The sequence below is a fragment of the Echinococcus granulosus genome (genome assembly GCF_000524195.1).
Source record: "Echinococcus granulosus chromosome Unknown EG_S00059, whole genome shotgun sequence".
NCBI classification, from domain to species: Eukaryota; Metazoa; Platyhelminthes; class Cestoda; order Cyclophyllidea; family Taeniidae; genus Echinococcus; species Echinococcus granulosus.
The window spans coordinates 307,713-318,604 of NW_020170439.1; the positions used below are offsets into that span (position 1 = coordinate 307,713).

The 10,892-nt window shown below is 40.7% G+C and overlaps 2 protein-coding genes across 2 annotated transcripts in view; one reads left to right on the plus strand and one right to left on the minus strand. All coding sequences in view use genetic code 11, as the record gives it.

Moving 5' to 3' along the window:
- The window catches only part of EGR_06566 (hypothetical protein), a gene marked incomplete at both ends in the record, with an annotated part of 6,518 nt that extends 2,651 nt beyond the window's left edge, over positions 1–3,867 (minus strand). The window contains 2 exons of the mRNA XM_024495815.1: positions 3,444–3,535; positions 3,608–3,867. Of these exons, the coding sequence (XP_024349775.1) occupies positions 3,444–3,535; positions 3,608–3,867 (352 nt within the window). The remainder of the gene's footprint in view (positions 1–3,443; positions 3,536–3,607) is intronic.
- A 6,310-nt stretch (positions 3,868–10,177) lies between these two features.
- EGR_06567 (hypothetical protein) overlaps positions 10,178–10,892 on the plus strand; it is a gene marked incomplete at both ends in the record, with an annotated part of 7,297 nt that continues 6,582 nt past the window's right edge. Inside the window, 4 exons of the mRNA XM_024495816.1 lie at positions 10,178–10,291; positions 10,374–10,412; positions 10,563–10,634; positions 10,748–10,831. Of these exons, the coding sequence (XP_024349776.1) occupies positions 10,178–10,291; positions 10,374–10,412; positions 10,563–10,634; positions 10,748–10,831 (309 nt within the window). The remainder of the gene's footprint in view (positions 10,292–10,373; positions 10,413–10,562; positions 10,635–10,747; positions 10,832–10,892) is intronic.

Sequence of the window (10,892 nt, forward strand, 5' to 3'; positions counted from 1 at the left end):
GCTCCTCTCTCTTATAAATACACCCTTTTAAGCGATATTCCATCGGGTGGGTTGAGATGGCGGCCCGGACTGGAATATCGATCGGGTGGTGGGAACTGCCGTCCCAGCGCGGGTACAAACCGATAATCCATTGTCTGCACTCACCGCAAATTATCGATTTTTTTTAGCAAATGTTTAATTACTGTGCGCAATTTTTGGGAATATGAAATATGGGCTTTTGAAGGAGAAGCGGCAAAATACACATTCTTGAAGTTGATGTGTGCAAATGCACATATTTACGATCAAAGTGATAGATGCTAAATGAAAGATGGCAAGCGAAGATAAAAGAACCGACGGATTTTTTAAAACACAACATATGCTAAAGTAAAGTGCCGTCTGTGGTTGCTGGGCCTTTTGTCCTGCCTTTTTCACCTCCTGCTATGCTTTATTTCTCCATCTTCAATTATGTGAACTGGTAATCCTGATAATCACTTGCATGCTGAGAATGCCTCTTTTAAAATTGGGAAATATACATCACAAGCCCCAAACATGGGCATTTAATGACATAAATTACTCCAAACAGTGGCAACAGCGTAATCACAACCTGTCTGCAATCATTCAACACAAAGGTAGTATAGTCCAATCCCCTTTGAGGTGATAGGTCAACAAAAGTGGACCAATTAGGTGCGCGCAAATTGCACACCATTTCAAGCGGACTTTGAACGTGTGTGTGTGTGGATGTGCGTGGCTGGCTGATTCAGTACTGCCGGTCCCTCTGAAATGGGTGTGTATGGTTGTGATTGTGATTTTGATTCCTCCTATTGCGTTGGCATGATCTTTTAGTAAATTGACGAAATAATGATTTTGTCTTGGCGTTCAGTGAGACCCGCATAGAGAGACAGACAACTCGGAGGGCATTTAATGCCAATGTATCCATCGATCCGGGGTCACAGGATGGGAGAAAATAGTCCCTCCCACCCTCATGGCAGACTTAAGACAGTAGGGTAGTTTCGTTTGGTCAAATTTACACTACAGAATCCGCAAAGTCTAATCAGATTCTATCCATGTCTGCCAAACGCTACGTCAAAAGGTTGGATACACTTCCATTTCAATAGGCGAGGTAACGATGCGGGTTCACCAAACAGCCAACAGCCCAATCTATAATCCATTATAACTCAATTCGACCACCCTACTATTTCCCTGAAAACAGCCCCACGGTAACCTCCTGAAGACATGGTGATGATGATTTGTTGCGTGTAAATGAGTAGTTCGTTAAAACAAAACCCACCAAACGATGTGCATGTCCGCGTGACCATGACATTCAGAAACAATCTACAGACAAAAAGTCAGGGAGCACCTTTTAGGGTGAATGGAAGACATGAAGGACATACTTAGGGGTACTCCCTGAGCCTTTTGCGTCCCCTTCACAACATTTTTGCACCAAAATTCACTTCTTGAGCAGATCCATGTGATGCGTACCGATGCAGCGTTACCGCATTTGCCCCCTTCTTCACGTTGTACGATTTACGGTGCGAGACACTCCTACAACCCCAAAACCGAGTCGCACTCCCTGCCTCATGGTAACAACCTCAACTCGCATCATTCACATCGACTCAACCAACAACAAGATGTGATATCATGGCATGACGTGAAAACGCGTTCCAATACATGAGATAAATATGAACACAATGAAACACCTTCACAGACTACATGCCCCCACGACCTACAGAGAGGCATTACAGAAAACCCCATTGAATGCTACACGAACTTTCCTACGGAACGGATGATTTTACCTTCCCGGGGTGCGAGTCGAAGCTTAAAAGTACCCAACGCTACCCCACTCTCTGAACACATGCATGTTTCGGTTGTCCGTGGGACGGTTATCAGCACGCGTGTCCGCAACATCCCATGCACATCCACACAAAAAACATACGATAAAGACGCTAAAACATTTGCAAAATTCTTTTTATTTGATCGTAATGTTGACAGGGGTAGTATTAATTTGGGCGCGTACAACTTTCTAACTTCATGAAGACAGACGCATTCATCGATATCTGGGGACGAATCCGGTGGCAGCGGAAGCGCAGGATAACCCCCTCATGACATCTTGGAAGCGGTCACACTCTCGTAAGAAGGGGGAGCATAGTCAGGTGGCGGTTCCAACAGAGGTGCAGTGGCTTTCGAATAGGTGGACGAGTCAAGAACGGTTTGTGGAGATTGTGGAAGTGCAGGTGCATTTATCGATGCCGGAGGTGGCTAAAACGGACAAAACACATCACCCAGCCTCATTAGTTTCTCTAGAAAATCCACCTTACCCTTCAAACCGCAAAAGGAATTGCATGCCTCCCCACACCAGCTATGCCACTCATCATCTCACATTATTCTACGAAATCTCCCTAACTTGACCAACAACACTATGATATGTTCCCACAACCATCCCTCGTAATTCCTATCGTCTTTCCCATGACTACTTCCTCCTACCAAATCACTCACTCCTGTGGTCTCCAAGCACACGGCACCACTTTACTCTTTGTCAGCTAAATCAGCAATGAAATTAGCTTCCCTCGCATTGCTTGAGGTTGTATACTGGACACCAGACATCACCTCCATTACCACCACCAACCAACTCAGTGAGACCACACAATCCTCTCCTGCACACCGCAACTCGCCACACCTCCCAGCCACAATTTGCCTGAAGCGAGAAATGACTTATAAAATAAGCTAAACTCAAATGGGAGGCATAAACAAAATAAGAGCACCAATCGGTACTCGCCGTATGTGACAAATGACCAAACCGCAGTGACGTATTAATGTTGCATTGGCAACCGATATTCACATTTTTACTTACAAATGGTACACATCCTCAAGTAAATCTGACCTTTCAATATTTAGAGCATATATTGGAACGTTGAGAGGTCACGTAATAGGTGAGTAAGAATAACCATATAATTTTCTTCTGACATGACTTTGTCTCAGGACACAAATATCGTCTCAAATTTTCCTACCCATCAACTAGATGTCCGACAATTTTGCACAAAAAAGAGAAAGACGAAAATTTTGGCTGTGCTCGCAAAGGCAGTGCGCCTGCCATGAGAGGGTCGAATTGAAAACTACTCAAAGCAATAAATTGGGCTTTAACATTCAAGATAGTGTACATATCAATTACTATGCAATCCAGTTGAAAACCTTTGCACTGTCAACACTACTGGGTATCAAATAGCCAGAAATAACCATATGGGTGTAATATGCCAGAAAAATTTATTATAAGTGTTATTTAGGAGAAAGCAAGAAAAAGAACGACCCAACAAAAAGCCAACAGTGGGCATCAGACACAGGGATCACATAATAAGCACACATTTTCGAAACAAAAAAGACATATAACGACAAAAGCGGGTAAAAAGCTGGAACAATATTCGAAAAACCTACGGTTACGACGCAGACGCTAGGTGGGACGACTGGTTTACTTGGGGTGAGGCAGCACAGGAAGCCGCCAGTTATGAACACGAGCAGGGACATTATCCCACCAAAAACAAGTAGCGAGATGCCGATACCTTTCCTAGGGAAAAGAAAAACATCAATAAGCTAATTATGAAAATTTCTTCGGAATGTGATGCAAGAATCGGTATACCACATAACACGGCCTTCGGTTGGTCGAAAGTCATTGTCGAACAAGTCCCTGATCTCTTCGGTTATAAGGTCATTGTCTCTGTTCATGTAAACAAGTATTCCACCGGCAACAAAAAATACAATTGTTAATATTGCACTAACTGCAAGACAGCAGCTGCAGCAGCACATGCTAACTTTTCGACAGCAGCCAACTTTCGGTTGCACAGACAACGATGGCACTACAGATGATACGCCATAAGATTCCTGGTAACGAGCCGCCATACTGAATTTGTGTGAGTGCACCAAGAAGGCCCAAGGCACTGTAACCGATACCAGTAATGTCGTAGACAAACGATGCGGGGTAACTGAAGGGGTCAGGTTTCAATAATCAAAACAACAAGCCGCCAATTGCCAAAAATACTCACCTTAGAAAAGCTTTTATAAATTTAGATTTGTAAAATTACAGTAATTAAATTGTACAGCTAAGCATTTTTACAGCTGATAAACTGTGGGACGCAGAAGAAACTTTTCTGATCTAATATAAATAAAACATTGCCAATTACAGATAATAAAATAAAAATATATTTAACTAATTTCCCTAATAAATTCACGTTTATTGAACAAAAAACATTTTTAGAGTAATATTTACCAGTGCACAAATTTCGCCTTATGCCAAAGATTTAAGTATTCAGGGTTTCAAGTTTTTGCTACATGTAACACTTTTTTGACCACCTGTTTTACCTATTCGCTGATTGTATAAGACATCTAAGCTTTACCTAGCCACAGAATCCCTTAAAATGCGTTTGAATACTATTTGTTAATTTTAGGCGCAATTCTCTCTAAGATTACCTGCAATTTACAACTTTAGTAGCCTTTTGAAATCGTAATCTACTAACATTAAAGTGTGCTGAGACCTTTCTGAAGGAGTACGCATAGTTAACGTACAGTCGGGCTTGGATCATCTGTCCTGCCTCAGAGGACGGGCTGTCTGAAAGGGTGGAATGGTGAAGTTCTAAATCAGTCCACTGCTTAAATCGGGAGTTAAACAAACTATCAACATGTTGAGCTATCTTTTGTGTTTAATCTACCGCGCAGATCTCACAGAAGTACTGGGTCCTCAAGTCATCGTCTAGTGCAATTTCAGGAGCAGTGCATGCCCTCTTCCATCTTAAAAAAAATGCACTATTTGATGTTTCAAGTCTGGTGGCGAGGCTATTAACTGATTATCACCAAGTTTGATGGTCTTAAACAATTCTTAACCCGGTATAGTTAGGACCATCAAGTGTATATCACATATTTCTATCCGGCCAAAATATCTTGCTTAAATGATACGGTGAAAAGGAGGGAATTCGTCAGTTTTGCAATCTGGCAAAAAGCCAAAAAGGTTACGCACACCTAGCAAGTCAGTAATGAATCAGTCTACACGTGACAGACAAAAATTTTGCTTTAATCTGCCTCAAATCAAGTAGTAAAAATGTTGTGAGATTGGGTGGTGTACTAGAATTCCCAATCTTTGAGAACTTGTAGCTTGACGTAACTGGCATTTAATGGAGAAATAAATTCTGCGCAATTAACTTTCATTTAATGATCTTTTACTTCATCCGAATGCGAAACAATGGCTATCAGGTCTATTATTCAAAACGCAGTCGTATTTTTATGGAATATGCAACTGCTATTTTTATCTCCTTGCCTAATTAATTGAATGGTAGGCAACTCTAAAAGACAAAGAGCTACCTCGGTCTTTATTTACAGTTTTAAGTTCACACTGGTACCTTCCCCCGACTTTGAAATCTACTGCGTAAACAATGTTGACAAAATGTTTTTCCCTATTCTGAAAAAGTTCCAGGGTGATTTTAGGATCTACTTGTTTTGCTCCAAGTTGAGTTTGTTTGAGATTTTGGAAAATACTCGGAACAAATGTATCCACTAGGGATTGTTTGTGCTCACATAGAACACATCGACTCGTCACTTTGGCACTCTTATGAGTGCAGCTTATAAATTCTTTTGGCTGACTACTTAGGTGACCATTTTATTCTAACCTCACCCAAAAATAGCGAAATCCTAGACCGTTTAGTTGAAAGACCGTCACATCCAAAATTGAACGTGTGACCCGAGTTAACCATATGCAGCACCTGCATTATGGCGTTTTTTGCCCAGTGGCATTTGGCTTTACTGATCGTAAGGCATCAAATGAAAAGCAACAGGCTTTTATTTTAAAGAATGCCATTTGGACATATATTTTTCTATCTAAGGCCGCCTCAGTTGAATTCAACGGCGATTTCTGTAGGCAAGACAACAACTGAAGGATTTAAAGGGAGTGTATTTCTTCAAGTATTTGCCGATTCAATGTAAATAAGGATTTGTTGCTCTTTCTTTTTTAATTTTCTTGGAATCAAATGCCAAAACGACATTGTTTTGTTGTACAAATGTCTGGTGATGCTTCTTCAAAAGCACTACCGCCCAGCTTTTCAAGCCACCATTGCGTTGTTAGGATCTACATTCCGTCAGAGCCCATTTCACATTCTCATATTTCCAACAGATATCCTGCCCTCCTCATTTTCCAGATGAAATTCGAAACACGCACGCACACAGCTTCACTTTGGCGCCAAAATTTGTTTTATTTAAGCATATAAACTGGCCCACCCTTTTCCACTATTGGGAAGAAATTTCATCTTTTTTTCTGGGGTAGAAATGGTCAATTTTTCGAAGAAAAAAGCCGTTTTGCTGAAAACAACTTATTTTCCTAACAGTAGATGCAATTACCTGTCAAGTGATAAAGGAGCCACGTGATTGGCATTCTATTATTCACGTGCACAATTTATCGACTTTACTTTGACAGCTTGTCCATCAATTTGACATGTTTTTGTGGGTGTTCTCTCCTTGGCTTTAAATTTCTTTTGAGCAAGTAATGCATAACGCAGATGACCGACAGCGTTATTGATTTCCGGCTGAGTTCTAGTGTTGTCAAGTGTCAAATGTGACACCTCACCTAATCAGTGATTAGTCACTATTTTATTGCGTAAATAAGTAAAATAACTCATCCCTTTTCCGTCAGAACAACAATACATTACTTTATGTGTCAGAAGGTGAAGAGACTTCTTGGTTATCATGCCAACTCGTTAATTCAATGATAGCTTAAAAACCATAACGCTTGATGAAGCATCTTTATGCTACTTTTTTTAAAAATATATTTTAGTACTTTGATGGTTTGTTTTACTCTGCACTTGTTCAGGGGGCACTTTAGTCTCCCTGGATTGTACCTCTGCTCGGTGGCATGTCGTCCGGGCCGAGTCAGTATCCTCAGCTCTTCTCTACATCATTACTACGACTTCAGGGAAGACTCGATGACGCTGCTACTTTGTCCTTTCAAATAAATTTATCCTACTGGAATATCGCCTCACCCATTTGCTTAGGTGAACAAAGGAGATCATTTTTAAAAGTCATGACGCTAAGAGTTTGTGATTTATGACTCGACTAGTGTAGAATTGGCATATAAATGGCAGCATTCCTTTCAGAAGGCGTAGCTGATTGACAGCATATGGACCAAGTGGACAAATTCCATCCGAGTTCAATTAGTTCAGCAACTAGCCCGTAAACATTCCATTAGTCGTGATTCAAAATACAGGATTTCAAGATTATTTTTAGGAAAAAGAATTAAGGCAAACATTCGACATACTAAGCGTAAATGAAAGTCGCTTTTTATCATTTATCACAAACTTTCAAAGTGCTAGAAGGGAACCAAAAGAACTCCGTTCTTTTTTCTTTACTTGTCAAAAAAAGAACCACTGTAATTTCTCGTCCCTCTTCAACTAGACAGGAGGTCGCAAACTCAACAATTCTTCAGCAATTTAGTATTTGGCAACCACTAATCTACCTCCAAAATACTTCACACTATTTCTACCTGCCTCTTTCACCTTCTAGGCGATTGTTTAACATTAAGCAATGTGTGAACAATGCGGATGAGGTGATGCTGTACCAGCCTTCCAGACCTCCACCCCCAAGGTGTGGGTTAATTCGAAGCTAAGTCTTATTGTACAAAGTCTTTCTGTTTTTCCTTCTGGAGAGGAGAGTGTCCCTGCACATCTCAATTGGCACGTAGGAAGGTTCCTTATAAATAACTGCGTCCATAGTTCGTCATACACACGCAAGTAAGTAAATTGCTATTCTCCTAAGGTGGGGTAGAACGCATCTTTTCACGAGAGAATTAAAGAACGAAGGAGCAGTCTTTGAATCTCGTTGTCATCTATGCATTTATGGTAATGATATCCCTTCGGTCAGCTTTTCTTTCGACTTTTTCCTCTCTGTAGATTTTAAGTGTAGTCGAATTGCTCGTGCGTTAACAGTGATAGTTGATTCTCTATCTATGCTCAAGAGTAGAGTTTCAGCCTCAAGGCGATGTATTTATCGCACCCTCTTTGAATGCGAGTCCTCTACAGTCTTGAGACCGAGTCAAACGCGGTTCCGGTCAAGTGATGGCAAAGGCCCTCCCCCTCCACACTGATGCCGTTGTAACTAGTCATGCGGAAAAATCCACTAACTTCTGTCACCTGACATTGTGCCAAAGAGTATGCCATATTTTTAAATCCGTAGGATGCGCTTGTCAACGTTTTTGATTTACAGAAAGTTTGGTCTTCCACTTCTCAAAGAATAACTAAAATAAATATGCAACTTAAGCATAAAATAAAAAGTCGTTTTTATATTTTAATGTTAGAGGCACACTATAAGAACTGCTTGTCAAAATCTCAAATTAAATTGGCTTGAATTGTTTGTCAGTCGCCAGTCAAAAGTTGCCATCATAGAAGGCTTACGTGTCTAAACTAATGTGGTCTCGTGCACTGCCATGCAATGCGGCATTCCAGGTGATGGCTGTCACCTGACCTCCGACCTAATTAAAATATCTACTAGTGCCGCCCAAAACGAGGAAGGGGTGGCTTCACCGTCTTGGAAAGTTCAAAAAGTAACTGTTCTCTTTTTGTACCTCAATAAAGCCAAAAAGCAAATAGCCTTTTTAAAATCTTTTTTCGTAGTCAGATACATTGTACTCATTGCGAACTTGTTCTATTTTTTCTTCACCTGTCAAAAAAAAAAACAAACGACTGTGCTGGAGATCAATTCGAACGTGTGAAACGCCTCAACTTTCGTGATCCAAGTTTTGATTTCCATGATCACACACGAAGTAGACATTTAAAAACCAAAGTTGAGATGGAAATTGTGGCTGCCACAATTCATTTTTTATTTGCAGAGGTAAAATGCCTTATAAAGAGAAAAAATGGAAGACGTTTGTACTGCAGCTGAAATTTTTGACTTTATTTAGCATTTGTTGGTGACTTGACAACTGTCTGACCTCCATCTAAGTATCCCCACCACCACTTGACCGGAACCGCGTTTGACTCGGTCTCAAGACTGTAGAGGACTCGTATTCAAAGAGGGTGCGTTGTATGGTAGCTGAATTACACAATCCACCGATCAGCACTCGAGACATGACGGAAAAATAAAATCACTTTCTTTGCTTAGCTAAAGGCATACCTGATAAAACATGGGATTAGTGTATATACACCTGAAATATTTCGTAATATGCTAAACAAATCTTATGCGTAAAAACTCTAGTAATGAATATTTAAATCTTCCAAAAGTTCGAAGTCATTAAACAGACAGTTTCAGAAAGGTATTTCTTAAAATTACATCACAATTTTAATGAAGTTTTTTAAATGAATGCATTTTCTCCCTCCTCCCTTTTTGATCGATAATAAGAAAACAATGTCATTTAAAACATAAATACTACCCTTTTTTATTGACTGACACTTTGCCCGGTTTTTGTGGCCTTCAAAATTCAATAATTTGACTGATTGGACAATTTCATTTAATACCGCATTATTTGCAGATCATCGTTAATCAGCATTACAAATTTATACTTAAGAGTGCAACTTTTTTTGGTAGTAATTTATTTGGATGGAAGGAAAGCAGGTTGAACAACACCCCCCAAAAGTGGCAAAAACAGCTTTTTTGACTCCTTACTGACGCCTTATTAGCCGGCACCTCACTAAAGGGCAGCACGCCTTGAGATTGGTACACAATGCAAATTCGAGAATGTTTGATTTACGGTGAGTTAGGTGTGGACTTGTGCTCCACTTTGCCAGTGCCCATTGAGGTGGTCGCCGAATTTGCATACGCACACTCGCGCACAAACACACCCGCATAGACACGCATTGCTTGGCAGTGGGTCTAGGCTAACGAATGAGTTGTGCATGCACCACATTTGCAATCGCCGATTCGACTACGCCTCTAGGTCAGGTCGCTGGTGAAGGGTATTTCAGCAGCATGTATTTTCACGCCTAACCTATTTGTTGCGCGTGTGTACACATTGTGCATTTGAAGTCGGTAAGTCCACCTTAGTCGATGGTTAATGAACCAATTACCTGTGAGACATACCTCTTTTCCTCCACCCTCTTCATTTCTTTCCTTCCAGCCTAGAATCAGTACAGTCGTCAGCACACGCAATATAGGTGAGTTTTAGGCAGATTTAATTTAAAGTCTGGCATGATTGTTTGTTTGTACCCCTCGACGAATAAACACATATGTCAATACTTGTCAGATGCCAATGGAGGCGAATGGAGACTTGGAGGACAATGGCTACCTCTTTCATGAACCCAACCGACAAGAGCCATTCCTTCGACACCCGCTCGGTCAAAGTCGGCCTGATGGACAGGTTTGTTTGTGAGGTCAATTTTACACCATTTTGCGAGTAAAGTACGCCTATTTCGGCTGTTAAATGGCATTTTTTGTTTTAGGGTAGTGAAGATCCAGAAAATATATTGCGTGACACCCAAGTAATCTAAAAATTATTTGTGTGAATGCACTAGTTGGCAAATTTAAAGTTGATTAACTTTCTAAACAGACCATGCGGCGAGTTCAAAAATTAGCCTTAAAAGATAATTTTGAAGTCGTTCGTTCGTTTTTCTTCCCACTTTGGATTTTAGAAGCTCATTGAGAATAACATCGAGACTCTAGACTACCTGCGTGGAATAAGTCGCTTGGAGAGGGACTTTGTGGTAAGTTGTGGGGCCTTTTTTCAAGGGAAAAATGCTAGTGTGATGTGGTAAATTTTAAATGGTTAAAAGGGTGAGATTTTGAAGAGGCTGTGATTTCCCTTCTTCCCTTTTAGCATTTAGCAGATAAGGTGGTCCAAACCTCCCTCTATTTGTCTCACGACTGCAGAAACATCAACCGAGAAGCACTTGACTCCACGGTAAGCCCTAAAAAAGTCTCCTTTTATTGTTTAAAGCACGCAATTTTTCGAAATCTGCGAC